This window comes from Rhinolophus sinicus, chromosome 14, assembly GCF_057876585.1.
Source record: "Rhinolophus sinicus isolate RSI-liver-muscle chromosome 14, RSI-T2T, whole genome shotgun sequence".
In the NCBI taxonomy this organism is placed as follows: Eukaryota; Metazoa; Chordata; class Mammalia; order Chiroptera; family Rhinolophidae; genus Rhinolophus; species Rhinolophus sinicus.
In genome coordinates this window covers 71,218,336-71,237,061 of record NC_142514.1, presented here as the reverse complement: position 1 = coordinate 71,237,061, position 18,726 = coordinate 71,218,336, and the positions used below count along the sequence as shown (strand labels likewise).

At 45.3% G+C, this 18,726-nt stretch overlaps 1 protein-coding gene across 10 annotated transcripts in view; it reads left to right on the top strand.

Moving 5' to 3' along the window:
• ABCA4 (ATP binding cassette subfamily A member 4) overlaps positions 1-18,726 on the top strand; it is a 111,792-nt gene that overhangs the window by 29,441 nt on the left and 63,625 nt on the right. For 8 of the 10 annotated variants that reach the window (XR_016018664.1, XR_016018663.1, XM_088791340.1 and 5 more), the window contains exons 10-20: positions 80-284; positions 3,803-3,868; positions 6,632-6,721; positions 8,445-8,619; positions 10,185-10,316; positions 11,271-11,410; positions 11,907-12,044; positions 13,030-13,223; positions 14,321-14,405; positions 17,167-17,372; positions 17,735-17,783. Coding sequence is in view for 8 of the 10 variants with exons in the window: in XM_088791340.1 (XP_088647466.1) it covers positions 80-284; positions 3,803-3,868; positions 6,632-6,721; positions 8,445-8,619; positions 10,185-10,316; positions 11,271-11,410; positions 11,907-12,044; positions 13,030-13,223; positions 14,321-14,405; positions 17,167-17,372; positions 17,735-17,783 (1,480 nt within the window). In the remaining 2 variants the exon portion in view is untranslated. The remainder of the gene's footprint in view (positions 1-79; positions 285-3,802; positions 3,869-6,631; positions 6,722-8,444; positions 8,620-10,184; positions 10,317-11,270; positions 11,411-11,906; positions 12,045-13,029; positions 13,224-14,320; positions 14,406-17,166; positions 17,373-17,734; positions 17,784-18,726) is intronic. The other 2 variants (XM_088791343.1, XM_088791342.1) reach the window with 1 other exon arrangement.

Genomic DNA, 18,726 nt, shown 5'->3' with positions numbered 1-18,726 from the left:
CTACCTGTGAGCCTTTGGGTGTCGTTGGGTTGGGTTAGAAACCCTCTGCTCATTTTGGACACTCTTTGCCCCACTGCAGAGCCTGCTGTCTCCTGTGGCATTTGGGTTTGGCACTGAGTACCTGGCTCGCTTTGAGGAGCAAGGCCTGGGGCTGCAGTGGAGTAATATCGGGAACAGTCCCATGGAAGGGGATGGATTCAGTTTCCTGATGGCTGTGAAGATGATGCTCCTTGATGCTGCTCTGTATGGCTTGCTTGCCTGGTACCTTGACCAGGTGTTTCCAGGTAATTGTCCCTCTTCATAGCGTAAAGGTATTTGTGTTCTTCATATCTCCAGCCCTCCCCTTTCATCTAGTTTAAATCTCATCCTGTCTAAGCTGCTTCAGTTTGGGCTCTCAGAACCAGCATTTGAAACTGAAATCCAGGAGTCAAAAATCTTTCAGTGGATTCTGTTGGTTCCACATTAGAAATAGATCCAGAATCGGAACGCTTGTCACACCTCTACACAACCTTTCAGTCCAAGCCTCCTCCTTCCACTGTCACCTCCTGCCAGTCTGTTCTCTTCACTGTAGTCAGAGATCCTTTCATATTCTCAGTCAGACAGTGTCAACGTTCTGTTCAAGTCCCTCCAGTGGCTTCTCCTCTTGTTCAGAGTAATTCCAATGTCCCAAGGCTGGCCTGCAAGATGCTTCATTATCGGCCTCCAACTATCTTCCTCATGTCCTGTCCCCCCATGTTTCTCTGCTCCAGCCACACTAGCCTCCTTACTGATAGTTCTTCACTCAACTGAGTTTATTTCCTCCTCAGGACCTTTGCACATGCTGTTCTCACTGCCTGGAGCATGTTTACACACACACACACACACACACACACACACACACACACACACACACACCTCTGCAGGCTTGCTTCCTCATTTTGTTCAGGTCTCTGTTCAAATGTCATTTTATCACTGGGATCTTTCCAGACTGAAATGTCTAAATCCCTATACAAATAACATTCTTTTAATGCTCCTGTCCCCTTATTCCTTTTTTTTTTTAATCACCATCTGACGTGACATTTCTTCATGCGTTTGTTTATTGACTCTATGCCTAGTAGAACCTGGGCCCATGAGAGCAGGCCCACGGTCTGTTTTGTTCACTGTTATAATTTCAGTGCCCAAAGTAGTGCCTGACTTTTGGTGGGTAAATATCCGATTCATCTGCAACATGGAAAATCAGCTCTTAAATCAAAATGGGCTATTTGCATACTTTTGGATTTGCTGTGTAGAAATCAGATTTTCCTTCGAATTAGTCTTTCCTGGTAGCTAGAGACGTCCCACCTCCATCTGATGGTCTCCAAGCCAACCAACAGCCACCTTGTGCCCTGGCGTCCTTGGCTGGCTCTCGACACCGTGGCTGGGAGCTGGCAGGGGAGAGAGAGGCTGGGTCTGGTCCCTGGAAAGGGATGAACTCACAGCTCTAGATCATCTCAGGGCAGCCTGTGCTGGCAGAAATATGTCGGCAGCAAGCCTGAAATAGGGGAAAGATCACTAGGCTGAGTCAGGAGGCCAGGGTTTGGATCCTCGCTGTGTGACTGTATTAGTTTCCTGGGGTTGCCATAACAAAGAATCACAAACTGTGTGACTTAAAACAACAGAAATTTATTATCTCATAGTTCTGGAGGCTAGAAGTCCCAAGTCAAGGTGTTGCCAGGGCCACATTCCCTCTGAAACATACAGGGGAGAAAGGATCCTTCCTTGCCTCTTCCTAGCTTCTGGTGGATTCTCAGCAGTCTTTGGCATTCCTTGGGTTGTAGATGCGTCACTCCAGTACCCCATCTTCACGTGATGTTCTCTCTATGTGTCTGTCTTCACGTGGCCATCTTCTAATAAGGGCACCAGTCATACTGGATTAGGGGCCAGTCCTACTCCTGTATGACTTAATCTCCTCTAATCACATCTGCAACGACTCTATTTCCAATAAGGCCACAATTCTGAGGTTCTAGGAGTTAGGACTCTGGTGTCTTTTTTTTCTGATACCACTTCTGATACTAAATGTATCACTTTTCCCAACACCAGACAATTCTCCGATATCAACTGGTGTCCAACAATTCAGTTCAGTTCTGACAGTAACTGACCAGCATTAGTGCTGACCCCCCAGGTTCAGTCCCACAAGACTGCTCACATGTCAGATGCCAGCTGCACATTCAGTGCCCAGGCTACCCACACTTGTGTTCAGCTGACGACAAATTCAGAGGTTCTCACAAACCCCCATCAGGTTCACTAATTCACTAGAACAACTCACAGAACTCAGGAAAGTGCTTTACTTACAATGACAATGTTATAATGAAGAATACTACCCAGGAACAGCCAAAGGGCACAGATGTGTAGGGTGAGGTACGGGAGGGGTGATGTGTGCAGCTTCTCTACCCTCTCCAGGGGCATCTCTACCCTCTCCTGGCACCTTGACATGCTTACCATCGGGGAAGCTCCCTGAATCTCCCTGTCCAAGTTTTTATAACCCCATCTTCTATCCCCCTCCCCTCCCCAGGGGTGGGAGGGGGTGAGGCTCAAAGTTCCCATCCTCTTTTTACAAGCTCTGACTTCCTGGTGACCAGACTCCATCAAGAAGCTATCTAGGGTACCCATGGAGTCACATCATTAGCATAAATTCAGGTGTGGTTGAGAAAGGGGCTCATTATGAGTAACAGAAGGCAATCCTATCACTCAAGAAAGTCTCAGGGTTTTAGGAGCTCTATGCCAGAAACTGGGGACAAAGACTAAGTGTGTTTTGTATTCTACCACAGACCTCAACATAACCATGTTGAGGGTGGGGGGCAGACAATTCAACCCATAACAGTGACTTTGAGCAATACATTTGACTTTTCCCAGCCTCAGTGTTTTTTTCACTGGCCATTACAAGGAGATGTAATAGGTAAAAACCAGTTGGATTAAGAATGAAATTCATGCACAATTCAAGAGCTTATTTTAGCCAAGCTAAAGCTTTCGTTTGTTCGACAACCATGTACTGAGCAGCACTTGTGTGTTAGCTCAACACCAAGTTCTGGGAAAAGGTGGAAAAGACAGAACCAGGCCTGCCTTGGAGGAGCTTACAGTTCAACCGTGGCCATAAAACATGGGGTAACTATTAAATAAGCAAAGGCAGTGTTCTTGCAAAATCAACGTTTTATAGGGAGCAAAGCTTGCTAAGCAAACTGGGCTAGAAACCTGGCAGTCTTTTCCTTGAAACCCAGATCATTCCAGCAGAATGGGGTGCTTAAATCAGTGGTATCAGAACCAGATTACCTGCGTTATAATTCCTGCATTTCTATTTAAGTAGCTGTGACCTTGGGCAGATGATTCAAACTCAGTGTGGCTCGGTTTCCTAATCCACAAGAATACTGCTATTACCTATCTCCTAGGGTTGTTTTGAGGATAAATTATTTAATCCTCATGGAAAGCACTTATAGTAATACCTGATACAGAAAGGGCATCTAACAAACGTCATCATTATTATTATCTGGTAATTGTTGAAAAGGTCTTGATTAAATTCTTTAATAAAATGTTTTCTTAGAAAACTAATGTCAACAAGTCTTGCTATCGCTGGTCCCACCCAAAGCAACATGACCTTTTGAATTACAATATGTTGGAAGGAGTAAGTAGTCTTTGTGGTATCCCATGAATAGCCGTGCAATGGCTTATGCAGTGTAAATATCTATGGTGACAATTTGAGGTTCAGATAGATAAATTCTAGATTTTATAGAACTGTCATAATGCAGGATGACTTGGACTTTTTCTCTTTATTTGCCTGTCTATTTTTTAGGGGACTATGGAACCCCACTTCCTTGGTACTTCCTATTACAAGAGTCCTATTGGCTTGGTGGTGAAGGTGAGTATTTTTAATTTAATTTTTTTTTTAATTCCCCAAACTTTAATGTTTGAAACTAGCTTCTTTGCCTATGTGTGGGATATGCATGGATTACACAAGTGGCTCTTCTGTCAAGTGTTTGATTCCTGATTACTCTGCTGCCTCCTGGGAGCTCTGCCACCATCCAGCCTCCGGGAACCCAACTTTGGTGAGTTGCTGGGCATTGACAGATCCTGTGTCCTGTACAGCTTGTGCCCAGTGGATTAAGTTGCCCCAGTAAAATAAGGCCAAACCACTGCAGGGTGCAATTGACTTTTGCAGCTTCTCAATTTAAAGCAAAGAGATCCACAGATTCCTGAAAGAAAATTTGCACTTATCTTCTGCCTCCCCTTCTGTTGTTTTTTTAAAATTATTATTATTTTTATTTCTCTCTACCTTTTCAACATATAAATTAATTCATTCTCTTAAGGTAAGGACCCAGCCAGAGGCTGGGTCAAATTCCCAGAGGATCCCTTTGTATTGAGCTTTGTGGTGGCTAGGGAAGGTTAAAAGGCCATTTGCCCAGAATGCATCTTAGATAAAATTTACCTTTCTACTAAACAGGACAGGAGGCTGAGGGAGAGTTCTAGAAGTGGGGGAAAACCACAGATTCTATAATGAGGTATGAGAAGGCAGACAAATTCCTGACCTGAGAGCTGGGGACTCCCCTGAAGCTGAGAGGTTCTGGAAACAAACTTTCCAATCTGTTTGTTCCTCACCTACTTACTTTTTCCTTTGTATCATTGGGCTTGGGCCAGGATTTATCCTTTAAGCACTTAGAAGTTAGATGTTTGTTTTCTCTAGGGGATTAACCTAGGGCCTTTAAAAAGGCTTGGTGGGTTTTTTCTTTTCTTTTTTTTTTTTCAATGATTCAAGCAAACAACACTTCAACAGCTCAGTATTTTTCCATTACATTGGTTTGTCTGTCTTGTCTATCTATAAACTTTTAAATTTCTGCTATAATAAAGTTATAATCCGTCATAAATGGGGATTTTCAGCACAAGAGTGTGTCCCTGGAATTTTTCTAATTTCAATACTGTGTTTCCCCGAAAATAAGGCCAGATCTTATATTAAGTTTTGCTCCAAAAGACACATTAGAGCATATTTTCAGGGGATGCCTTATTTTTTCATGTACAACAATCTACATTTATTCAAATATAGTCATGCCATCTTCTTCTGGAACATCATCATAACATGCTGAATGCGTCCATCTGGCTGACAATCTTAACTGGGGCTTATTTTCGGGGTAGGTCTTATTTTCAGGGAAACATGGTTTATTCATTGACTATTATGCCCAGATATTGTGGGTGTTTTATTATTTTTCTTCTCTACAATCTCAGCAGATACACTGCCTCTCAAAAAAAAAAAAGTAAATTTAAAAAAATCTTAAGACAAATGTGCTCCTTCAAAAATGAATCACATATTGTTGCCAACAGGAGCCAAATATTTTTCACCTGTCTCACAGGCTAGACTCAAATAGATTCCTCAAGTCTCTCTAAAATCAAAAAAGAGCTGAGTTTCTCCACCTAACCCCCTCCTTTCACAGATTAAGAAATGGAACCCAAGAGTCATCCAGTGTTCTGCCCAAGCTCCCATCGGTCACTTGGGACAAAATCTGGAACTGGGACCCACTTTCTGGACAAGGAACTCACTCCAATGACTAAACTATCAGAATATTTCCCCCTGCTATTTTATTGCATGTTAGTACAATGTAATAGCTAATAAAGTGATCAAAGATCTGTGGGCAATAGATTTAAAAATCATTTAGGAAGCACAAGTGGAAATACTGGAGGGGGCGGGTCCCTGGTCACCGGGCTCATTACTTGCCATTCCAGCACACATCCTGCAAATCTACTGAGAGCAGCGTGGACAGAGAGGTCCTGACAGCTGCTGCATTCAAACCTCATCCTGCCCAAGTGGGTGCCCTCGAGGCCGGAGGGTTAATGCTTGGAGACAGCGTTTTCCTTCTGCCCTTGCGATCCTCTCTGGCTGACTTGCTCTCCTGCTTCTCTTCCCCTTCCAGGATGTCCTGATGTCCTTTTAAACCAAATGGCAAGGTTACAAAAAAATGCCTCTGTGTGTGTGTGTGTGTGTGTGTGTGTGTGTGTGTGTGTGTGTGGCATGTGTGTGTTTACACCATACTTCATAATTTGTGCGAACCTGTACCTCAACCATGCTTAGCTGTGATGTTAATCCCAAAATATTTGACTGTCCATAAAAGTGGATTTCTCAGGTAAATCATTTCTCAGTCTGTAAATTAAGCTGGCTGCCCATCATATCACCTTGCACGCACTTTTACTCAAGGTTTACTATGACTTTGACATGTTTGCGATGGCAGTGAAAAGTATTGTTGTTGAGCTAAGGAAAAGTAAACCATTTCAAATTCAATTTTGGTTTTGTTAGTTTTTAAAAATCACAATTTCTGACATTGTGACCCCCTCCTGGCATGTTAAAAGGATGAGGTGAAACTCCTGTTATAAAACTCCCTCTGGGCCGGGCAAAGGTCACACAATCCAGCCTGCTAGGGGCATCGCCGGCCACTTTCAGAACCTCACAGACCCACAGGCCAGAGGTTGATGGGACCAGCTTGTGCCTGGTCCCTGGGAGTGCTGACTTGGCCTTTTGAGGGAACTATGTTTTCCAGTTATGGTAGGAAACTGCTATCGCCTGTCCTCCCCTCCTTTCCTGCCATTACTGACTCACAGCTCTCACCAGGGGAGTAACAGTGGCTTCTGGTTGGTGCAGGGTGTTCAACCAGAGAAGAAAGGACCCTGGAAAAGACAGAACCCATAACAGAGGAAATGGAGGACCCAGAGCACCCAGAAGGAATACATGGTAAAAACCTCAGTCAAGAACGCAGAGGCAAGGAAAAGGCTCGGGATGCTGCAAAGGGCCTGAGCAAAACTGGGGCGAAATGGAACCCAGGAAACTGACTCTCTCTGTTGACAAGGGTTAAACCTGGTAGCTTCTTTAGGGTCCAGCTGCACGTGCGTGGAATGAATGGGCCAGCCAGACATTAACGCATATTTCCTGGAGAAAGCAAATACCAAGTATGTGGTGTGTTTGTGCCCTTGTTAGGCAAATCCCAAGTGAGTTGCACAAATGTGCTGACTTCCGAGGATTTAGCAAGAACAATAACTTGGGTCACTGGGACTTAAGGCGGATATGAGCTATAAGGAAAGACAAAAATAAATGCTTCTGTGCACAGGGGGAAAGAGACTGTAGTACTGCTGACTTCACTCGTGGTTTACAAATCTAAGAAGCCCATTCATTCAAGCCATCAAAAGCCCTTCCTGACCATAGAGGTTACCTAATGATTCCTGAACTGATGAAGTAGGTTTGCAAGTGTTTCCCTGGCCTTTGCTCCCCTTGGCTTCCCTCGTGAATCAGTGCTGTACTGTTTCCCCCCACGTTCTCCATGCATTTCCCTGTGGATGCTAAAATGCTGTCCTCACCCTGGCTTTAGAGAAGGAGCCTAGCCTCCGGACTTTGCCCAGCGTCGTATGAGAGGGTCCGGCCTCCGTGCCCATCCCAGGTGCCATTTCACAGAGCTGAGGTTAGGGGCCTGCAGATCCTCAGAGAAGTGGTTTGCGGCCTGCAGTGCCTCTGGGAAGACCCTTCTCCCAGAATGGCATTCCAAGGCTGAAAATCAGAGCATTGGCGCTGGTCCCATCTCTCTGTTCTAGGCAAGGCCAGGAGGCACAGAGAGAAGAACCACTGGGATGTTTTTCTCAGGGGAATACTTGCTCGCATTATAATACTAAGATGACAAGTAGTGCTGTGCAGAGTGAACTGAAGCAGGGAGAGATTAGAGGCCAGGAAGAGGGTGATATCACGGTCATGAGGGTCTGCAGTGCAGGGCAATGTGGGGGTAGAAAAGTGGAGGGGTTGAGTTTGAGGGACAGTGATGAGGATGAGTGGGCTGTCCTACCCACTTAATTGGAGAAACTCTGGAGTCTGAGGAGCAAGAAGTCAGCTTTAGTCAAAGTTGCCTCGAAGGTTTGAGCGAAGGTGACCAAGAGAAAAGCAGATCCAAGAAGGGATCTGAAGGAAACTGTTGTTTTGGGAAGAAGATGAGGAGCTTGAACTGCTGCCAGAAATCCATGAGGAAATACCCCACAGACTGCTGGAAGTGAGGGCCTGGGGCTGAAGCCTGAGTTTAGGGCCGACTCTCCATATAGACAGTGAGTACGTTCTGAGTTTGAATCCCAGCTCTGACACTGATGAACCTTGTGACTTTGATTGGACACTTGATGCCTCTGTGTCTTAGGTTTCTTAACCTATAAAAATGGGCATAATATCTACCCCATAGGGCTGTTCAAAGGGTGAAATGAGGTCATCTATATAAAGCACTCAAAACAGTGCCTAGCACATCGTAACTGCTCAACAAATGTTAGGTACTATTGTTACTAATATTATTCTGTAGTTGTTCTGATAAAGGTCATAGCTAAAGCCATGGGGACAGGTGAAATTATAGGCAGAAGACAAAGGTCTGAAGAAAGAATTTGGGGGTATTAAGACGTCATATTTACCTCATGTTCATTTGTTTCCCTCCAAGACTCCTTCTTTGAACGTGAGCTTCCAGGCTTGGTTCCTGCGGTATGTGTGAAGAATCTGGTCAAGATTTTTGAGCCCTGTGGCAGGCCAGCCGTGGACCATCTTAACATCACCTTCTATGAGAACCAGATCACTGCATTCCTTGGTCACAATGGATCAGGAAAAACCACCACCTTGTAAGTCTTCAGGCAAAGAGGCTGGCTGGCCATTCCATCCTGTCATTTTCTGATTCCATTCTTTTCCTATTAGCTGTATTCTACTCTTTCCCAGTGAATTTTAGTGACAAAAATGTGCTCTATATTTGTGTCCCACTTCAGTATTCAATGCTCCCTCACATATATTGTTTTATTTGATCCTTACAAGAAGTTGGAGAGGGAGGTGAAGTACGTTTATTGCCCCCTTTGTGTGCCAGGGAAGTGGACATTAGAAAGGTGAAGTGACTTTCCCCGAGGCCACCAAATCATAATGGTTCAGTGGGGGCAAGAGCCAGGTCCTTCCACAATTATCTCTGGTCTCTGACACTGCAAGCGTATTCCCCCACCCCCCACCTCTCCAATGTTACTATCATGGATGGAAGTGATAAAATCATCATCTTCACCATCATATACACTCAGCCTGTAAATTCTACTTATTTTCAAAGAGCGTATGTTTCCTACCTATGAGGGTTGGTGGTAGTTCTGGAGAAAGTAAAAAAGTTGCAGTCTCTAGAGGGCTAATAACCTGGTGATTGAAGGCCAAGTTCAGGGACGATGAAGACTAGACATAGGCCCCTCTGCTCAGGAAGCTTCCTTCCCTTTGCTAAGGGACCTGAGCGCCATCTGCTGAGAAGGAGAACGTAGACAGCTAAGGTTTCCCAAGGAGCAGCAGAGGCGGCCCTCTCAAGGGATAGGGAACCCATGTGATACGCAGTCTTCAAGTCCTTTGGCTTCTTTCAGAGCCCCAGGAAGGAACAGCAGTGTACACCCTGCGCTGGAATGTTCTCCGAGGGCGGTTCAGCGTGAATGGAATGTGGGGCTGGTGCCATTATACTTGGTTCTGTTTCCCTCTAGTGGTTGATCAACAGAGATTTCAGCTTTTAAATACAAATTCAGATAGCCTGAGATAGTATCTGAACTCAGGGACAGAGCTAGGTGGGGCAGCACTAAGTCCGTCTCATTTCTCTCCTTGTTGACAAATATGGTCAGGTTGCCTAAAGCTCCATCGAGGACCCCAAGGCTTCTCACAGGCGAAGACATTACTTCATCGACTGCTGAAATGCAACTTCCCCTGGGGGTTGAAACACAATGTTGAATAAAAAGAATATTTTTGAGTTTTGCTTTATTGCTGGCACTGTTCTCGGTGCTTTTTGGGTATAAACTCATTTAATTCTCACAACAACCCCATGATGTGGCATCATTATCTCTCATTTTACAACAACAACAAAAAAGACAAACATTACTATTGGGTTCTTTATGCTTTGGATCCAAAGATGATATTGCTGGTTGTAATTCTCATGCCTGGCTTCAATCAATTAATCAGCAAATACATATTGAATGGCTGGGCTTCTCATTAAGACCCTCCCTCTATGTTTTATAATGGTGACATCAGGCAAAGCATCGCCCCATGCACTGAATACCTTTCATGGAGTCCCTAGAGCACCAGGAGCTGTTGGTTCCCCACAGCTAATGATGGTTTGGGTTCGATTGTGACTGGGGTGCTCCTAAGGGCCATCCTCTCTGACACTGACTTCTGCGTTCGGCAGGTCCATCCTGACGGGTCTTTTGCCACCGACATCAGGGACTGTGCTCATTGGGGGAAAGGACATTGAAGCCAACCTGGATACAGTCCGGCAGAGCCTTGGCATGTGTCCCCAGCACAACGTCTTGTTCCACCAGTAAGCAGGACAGGAATTGAGACCCTCCCCAAGCCTTGTCCCCGCCCTGCCCTGCAGCACACATGTTCTCTAGAGGCCCACCTCAGGGATGCCAGCTCTGGGAACAGGAGGCAATACGCTTACTGGGTTTTCCCCATGTTCAAGGTCCTTTGTACTGCTTGCCAAGAGAGGTGTCCCTCAGAGCATGGGACTGTGCCTGTGGGGCTCAGAGAAGCTGAGGTGCCCCCCTCAGAAGAGTGATACCCCTTTTCTCTGACAGGGTGGCCAGCCCTTGGGCCCCTTGCTCAGCCCTGAAGTACTCCCTCTCAGGGACCAAGAGAGGAGATCATTGTTCCTTTTCCCTCTTAAGCTAGACACTAAAAACTGACTTTTTCAGGAAGATTTTCAGTTGCTTCCCCTCCCCCCCAAATGTTTATTTCTTATCTAAAAAGTTATATATAATCACTGAAGAAAGGAAGAAAGGACATATAGATTAAATGAAGAAATCAAAAGTCGCCTGTAATTTCACCACCCAGAGATAACCACTATTAATACCTTGGTATATAATTTTTCTGAACTTTCTCTTGTGCATGGATAGATATACATATATATTTTAAAATTATACAAGACAGTAAAACGCTACAAATAATTTTGTAGCCTCCCATTTTTAAAAAAAGCGTGATTGCATTTTTAAACTAAGATGTCATGAACATCTTTTCGTGTCATTATACATTCTTCTATAAAATACTTTTTTTAATGTTTATAGACTATGCTGTTGTATAAAGGTACTACTTAAGCTGTCCCCTCTTATTAGCTATTTCAGCTGGGTCTGTTTTTGTTTTGTGTTTGTATGGTAAATCACGCCATGACGAACATCTTGATTGCTAAATCTTTGCGCTTAGCTATTTCTGCAGGGTAAATTGTAGAAGTGGAATTGCTGAGCCTGTTGCCTTTCTTCTTGCTCCATCCCCATAGTCTCACGGTGGCTGAACACATCCTGTTCTATGCCCAGCTGAAAGGGAAGCCCTGGGATGCAGCCCAGCGGGAGATGGAAGCCATGTTGGAGGACACAGGCCTCCACCACAAGAGGAATGAAGAAGCTCAGGACCTCTCAGGTGCTTGGAGTCAGAAAAAGACAAGACTGCTGATGGCACGTCCATTGTTTCCCAATGCACAGAACTCGCGTGCGCGCACGTGTGTGTGTGTGTGTGTGTGTGTGTGTGTGTGTGTGTGTGTAGGCTTATAACCGGAAATTTCCTAAGAGTTGGAATATCTCTCTAAACTTATTCTGAGCATCTATGAGCACCGCCCTCCCCATCATTTCCCACGTGGAACATAGCAGCCTGGGCTACATTTGTTCTGATGTTTATGTGTTTGAATTAAAAATGTGAGAACAGCCTTCAAAAGTTCTCATCCTAAGAGGAAGGGGTTGCCCTTTCTGCATTTAAAGAGACCTGTACACCACTAGGGTTTGAATGCTGTATAAACATATAAGGGGGCAGCGTCAAACCACTGCCCGACTACAGCACCCCCCATTTACGCTGCCTGTCCAGGGCCTTTTTCATCCTGCCCTCCACGGCCCCTGTGACACCCCCTACCTTGTGCCTCTAGGTGGCATGCAGAGGAAGCTGTCCGTTGTCATTGCTTTCGTAGGAGAGGCCAAGGTGGTCGTTTTGGATGAGCCCACCTCCGGGGTGGACCCCTATTCGAGACGCTCGATCTGGGACCTGCTCCTGAAGTATCGCTCAGGTAATGGCCACTGCTCAGTGCCCTGTGCTCTCACTGAGACTTTATCTATGGTCCCCACTTTCTCACACCTGGCATTTTGAAAGTCAGGATAGTAACAGCCATAACTATACGTAGATGGAGCTCTATCAGTGACTTGGGTGGATCTAAGTTCCCGTGGAAGCCTCCTGCGATTTTTACACAAATGTAAGTAGAGTCAAGGATGGAACAGCCTATTTACCCATGTTTTAGAAAGGTCTCTCAGCTTGCAGCCCTTCTGCCTGGAACAGTGGGTACAGCTCTGTGTGAAATTCCCCTTTGACTAACGGGACCCAAGTCACCTGCAAACATCCCAAGAAGCTCCACAGCTGTCAGATGACCATCCAGGGCTAGGTGTGTGGGCGATATGCCCATATTCAGTGCTCCAGAAGACTACTGCAGATAGAAAGGTCTCAAAATGGGACATTTCGATCTGTATCATGGCACCTTCCAAGCAGAGGGTGCAGATCCAGAAGAGATAGCAAGCGGAGCTGACGGTGGGTTCACTCCTGTGGTCAATTTGCCATCCTGGAATCCCCATTACCATTTTCTTTTAATGACATTTCCAGCTAGTATAAAAGTGTGTGTGTGTGTGTGTGTGTGTGCACGCGCACGCGTTTTGCAAAGATTATAAATGCTGTGCTTAATGATACAGAGACTATATATAGAGAACTCAGTAGACACTGACAGACAATAATAAATATGTCCCATATATGGTGATTTATTTGAATAAGGTCCTGTGCCTGATGTAAACGTACTGTATGTGACAGCGCTTTACCCCTTGGAGGAGGCTGCACAGTGTTAGCTGTTGTCATTATTATTCTGGTACTCTGGACTTTGCTGCAGAATACTTGCTTTTATTTATTAACTCGCAGTTTATGAACCCATGTAATGGGGAGGTTGCTGTATGTCCTCCCCCATCCAGCCTGGCCCAGACCTGCCGGTGAGTCCCCGACCCCTGCCCTTGCAGGCAGGACCATTATCATGGCCACTCACCACATGGATGAGGCTGATCTCCTCGGGGACCGCATTGCCATCATTTCCCAGGGAAGGCTCTACTGCTCGGGCACCCCTCTCTTCCTGAAGAACTGCTTTGGCACGGGCTTCTACTTAACCTTGGTGCGCAAGATGAAAAGCATCCAGAGCCAGAGAACAGGCTGTGAGGTATGTGTCTGCCAGGGAAAGAGTCCATGCTGGTTGAGCAGGAATGCACAGTGCGGTACTGCCCTTCTGGACATTTCTACCCAAATCAGGCTCCAGCTGGCAGAATCGATCTCTTTGTTTCTGGGGCCATCTGTAGATTTTGATAAACTGACACTCTGAACACTCCTACAGATGCTTTACCCCAAATGAAACCACTAGTTTTAAGTGACCTGAGATTATTGTACTCCAGAATCCTAAATAAACCACGCACGTTGTATGCTGTGACATAGAAGTGAATGTCTTATTCTGCAAGGTTATACTTTTTTAAGGAGAGTGATTGTTTGAGCTTCCGTTTTCCATTCCAACACTTATGTTCCTTAATTAAACCCGAATGCCACTGGCAAATGAAAACCAAGAAAAGGCTTCTTTGAGAACTAAAACCTAAAAACAATAAGCCAAAAAAATACCAACCAGCAGAGACCTCCTCGGCATGTCAGGAGACCCAGGTTCAGATCTGGGCCGCAAAATAGACAAAGTGTGTCATCCAAGGCAAATGACTTAACTCGTGTCATTGTTGGTGTTTTTGCACACAGAAAATAAAACAGATAGTCTCTGCTTCCACTTCTTAGGATTTGGTGAAGACAAATAAGATAAAGTATTATGAATGTGCTCTGGGCTCCTTGAGAATAGTCATCGCTCACATTCAAGTTGTCACAATTACTATATTGTAGCAGCTTTTATGAGTCTGGCCCCTGTCATTTAAGGGTCTGGCTGCTTCTGGGTTTTCCTGCCCTGGGTAGATTTCCACAGCCCAGCCTACATCCATGGGGAGGGCGGGGTAGAATGTCTCGCACAGTCAGACCTACGTCTGTCACATAAGTAATGACAAGCCAAAGGGATCCTTTGAGGTTCTGCTTCTCTCTGTGCCTGACTCACACACTCTGCAGGATAAAATCAAATAGTCGCACCTTTAAAATGCTCCAATGAAGTAATAGATTAAAACCGTGAAGGAAAATGTGTGGACCACACTTGGTGAGAAACAAATAAGGCACGGTGGTGACAGCAGTCGACATCAGGGAGATGCTATCATTGAAGTGACTGGTGTCCATCTGTTGTAGGGGTCCTGCAGCTGTGCCTCTAAGCGTTTCTCCATCAGGTGTCCAGCCCATGTAGATGAGATAACTCCGGAACAAGTCTTGGATGGTAAGGACGGCAGCAGGCAGTCATCTCTTGGTATTGTTGGGTGTGCCTCCTGTTGTCACGCATTTTAATGGGAGCAGAGAGAACACTGTGTGTACTTCTCAAGTCCACGTCATGCATTTGCTTATCTTTTTCTTTGAGCTCCTTTCTCCTCCTCCATTCCCAAAAGGATTTAAAAGTCATGGACCCAAGGCTCTCTCCCTTTAATGAGGCTTCTAGTCTTTGTCACTCTGTGCACTTGACCGTAATTAAGCCTCCATTCCTGGGGTCCTCCTGGCCTGCCCCAGGCCACATTCCAGAGTGCCCGAGAGATGGGCTTCTAAAGATGCCAGGTGGAGCCACGATGCTGCACGGCTCTCACAGTAAACTTTTCCAGAGAGTCAGATTGCACTGAGTGGGTGCCAAGTCTGCGGAATATCGCACATCCCTGTTACCCTCCTAACTTTCCTCTCAATTTACCAGTTTTCCAGCAATTCTTCCTTGGGTTAGGGTGCATTATACCTCCAAAGGGGTGCCCCCACCTCCAGGGCAATGCAGAAGAGAGGCTGTCACTGTAGAAGCATTCTGACCTCAAGGACCCAGAGTGCTTGTCAGAAACTCTTTCCATTCTCCATTAATGCCCACCTCCCAACTCTCCTCTGGACTGTCTTTGCAAATGGAATACCACACACCCCATATACCTAAATATTCATAGGAGCACAATTAAACCTGTAGACTGACCCAGGTTAATGAAGCACGAAAGTATCTGCTTATCAAAGAAAAACAAAGTTTCCTATTTAGCACATTTTTTCCCCTAAATCTGAGGAATATATAAACTAAAATCATGCAAAACAAGAAAATGAGACAATGTTTATGTACTATGCTTTAAATTTGAGGGAAAATGCCCAAAGTCGTATCATATTTACTCTCTTGACCTTTTTTTGCACTGGCGGAACCTGTGGTGAGCATGACACATCCTTTTAGGACAACATTTCTATGTTGTTTTCGTAGCCTGCTTTGCTGTGGGTTCCTCCCTGTTTTCTGAGGTTCCTTCCCAGGACAAATCTTGGTCAGGAAAGTGATAATTTTTCAAAATGAATACTAATTACTGTGGTGTACCAAAGTCAAGTTGGAAACAGAGCCTGCTATCTGGGGTGATTTTTAAAAAAATATTCCTTTATTTCTAAATAAAGTTTTATTTTCTTGGAATAGAATAGGGATGCTATGAATAGTGAGAGGCACAGTAAGTAGTTCTGCCCCAAATCAGAGATCATTCTAATCCCCAGTTCACTCCTGGGAAGACTTTCCCCTCACGTGCATTACCATAACTCACTCACAGCCCTTCCTGGCATACGCTGGCAGCCCTGCTGCCCTAAAGGACCACTTCTGTAGAGGCTGACACACACATCTAAGACACAATTCCTGGGAATCCAGCAGCTTCAGGTTGGATTTCCTTCCTAAGAGAACAATGAACGTGACCCCTAGAGAGCTGTTAGGGCAGAGCTGCTTCCTCACGCAAGGAGCCCTTCGGCCTCTGCATGAAGTCATCTCTGAACGAAAGACAATTGTGTCCAGCTTGCAGGTTTGACATAAAACAAGCCTTCCAGTCCAGGTAGGCAGAAGGATTGGGGTTGAAAGCCACGAAATCCCTCCACATGGGTCATGTCTTAAAGAAAGAAAAGGAACCCACTGGATAATCCTGACCCGTGAAGACTACTTGTGGTAATACACACGAGAGCTGGATTCAGAGCCTCCTAAATCCCTTTACCTTTGACCTGCCTCTCAAGATAATGGGCTAGGGAACTGCCTCTTCAAATGCATGCTTTAAACTTTTTTAAATTAGATTTTTAATTTTAAAGTAACACATGCTTGTGCATAAAACTCAATTCTGACTGTATGCAGGTATGGGGTCAATACTTGATACCGGACACTGCCCCACGCCCCACGCTTTGCAGTCCATGCTCCATCCCCGTGGTCCGTTTCCACAGCTTCCCAACCCCCTTCTTCATTTCCTTTGAGCTGGGCATTACTTTTTTGGTTTGTTTTTTGTGGGGTTTTCTTTGTGTTTTGTTTTTTTTTTGAGGAGGCTGGTGCAGTCACAAGGAAATTGGCACAGTCCTCCAAAAAGTGAGACCAGCCTGGGTGTGTGATTTAGGAAGGGGAATTCTCGCTCAGTTTAGTTACCAGTTCCAGGTATGTGCCTTGGGCAAGTCCCTTATAGCTTGAGCCAGACCAGGAAAATGAAAGCAATTTGACTCAACTCTCAGGCTGTGGTGAATAAAAACAAGCAGCAATAATGACGAGGGCTTTGTTACCTGAGATAATGTTCATCCTAACAATAGCAGCTAATACTCACCTGTGCACCAAGCACAGCATTTTCAATGTCTTATGTATATTAACTCATCTAGGCCTCGTAGATAACAATTAAGTCAATGCCATTATTTTCCCCTTTTCACAGATGAAGAGATTAGGCTATGACCTACCCAATGTTGCATAACTTGTAAGGGACAGAACATTCGATTGAACAAACTGGCACGGAGGTGTTACATGACCTCCCAAGGTTGCACAGCTGGTTAGCGGGGGCACTTTTGTTCCATCTCCCTCTCTCTCCAGTGCCCATCAGAGGGCCAACTAAGCTAAAAACAGACATTGTAGAGTGTCAGCCCTCCAAAAGAGTCACTCCTGAGGAACAAAATGCCCCTTCCTCAAATGGGAGGAGAAAGAAAGTCACAGTGTTCCAGGTTCTAGAAAACAGCGTTGACCTCCGTGCTTCTTCTTGTCCCAGGGAATGTGAATGAGCTGATGGATGTGGTTCGCCACCATGTTCCAGAGGCAAAGCTGGTGGAATGCATTGGTCAAGAACTGATTTTCCTTCTTCCAAATAAGAATTTCAAGCAGAGGGCATATGCCAGCCTCTTCAGAGAGCTGGAGGACACACTGGCTGACCTGGGGCTCAGCAGTTTTGGAATTTCTGACACTCCTCTGGAAGAGGTAAGACAGAGATCACAGCTGGTTTCTGTCAGGTACCAGAAGAGGTCGTTCTTTGTAAAAGTCTCACACTAGAGGGAAGTTTTGTAAAGGCAAAAAGCCATAAGCCCCACCCAAGCATGACAACTATCTTCATGTTTGGCTTACTTTCTCCTGCCCTTTGTCCATATGTACACGTTTTCTTTAGTTGTGGTCACCATGTGCATACACTTTTGTATTTATAGAAGACTGTGGTCTTAGACAAAGTGTCATGATGTGTTTTCTTCTCATTATGAGGCAATACCCCCCCCAAATTGAGCTTGGCTTAGGGTTTTCTGAGAGAGGGAATGTCTAAACCAAATTCTTTCTCTTTTCCTTCTTGACAGATATTTCTGAAGGTCACAGAGGATTCTGATTCAGGACCTCTGTTCACTGGTATGGTGCTGGAGTTTGTAGCTTATTCCCTCACCACATCCCTCCCCTACGTTCTATCTTGAAAATCTAAGGAAAAATTCATGAAACAGCAAAGCAGACAAACAGTCCTCCATAATATTTATTTAACCCCCAAATAACAGGCATTTGGCATTCTTGGTTCTTTTGAAGGACAAATGGGGGTAGGTCTGGGAGGGAAGACTGGATGAATCAGACGGGTAGCTCCCCCATCCCTGCGCTTCTTATCCCACTTCCATGTCTCTTGGTCCTGCCACGTCACCATCCTCATCTCCTCCCTCTTATCTCCACCAGGCCTCAGGTTGGCTCCTGTCTGCGTGAGTGATAGCCTGCAGAGTCCTTAGAGATAATGGTGACAGTAAATACAACCCAGATGCCAGCTAGGATCCCCTGACCGCTTTGAGATCAAGATAAAATTATTCTGAACCCTCCCATAGTGCCCTGTGGAAATTTGAAACTGCAAGGAGCATAATTCCGGTGGATTCCGGGGGACTCTCGTCTATATATGGGAACCTCAGTACCATCTAGCCGCGTCTGTGATTTCTACCCAAACCCCCAAGGCACACAGCATTCATGAGTGCAGTAGACTTTACTGTGGAGGGTGGGGGTGGGCAGATGAACATGTAGGAGAAGTTACCTGCCACAGCACTTCAGATGGAACAACAGGCATCCACCCACCCTGATAAAACCATCTCCCTGGCTCCTTTATCCCCATTCGTGTTCCTCTCTCCTGCAAAGCTATGTGGCAATTCTCCTTTGCTGCCTCGGGCTCCTGCCACTGGTTACCTCCCTCTACCCAATGTGGCATATCGCATTGTTTTCCTATGCAACAACTGTTTTCTCCCTGTGGCATCTCTGGTGCCAGCCCTTGAGATAATATGGTTTTCACTTGCTTCGTAAGTGATTCCAGAAGTTTATTTGTCAGCTA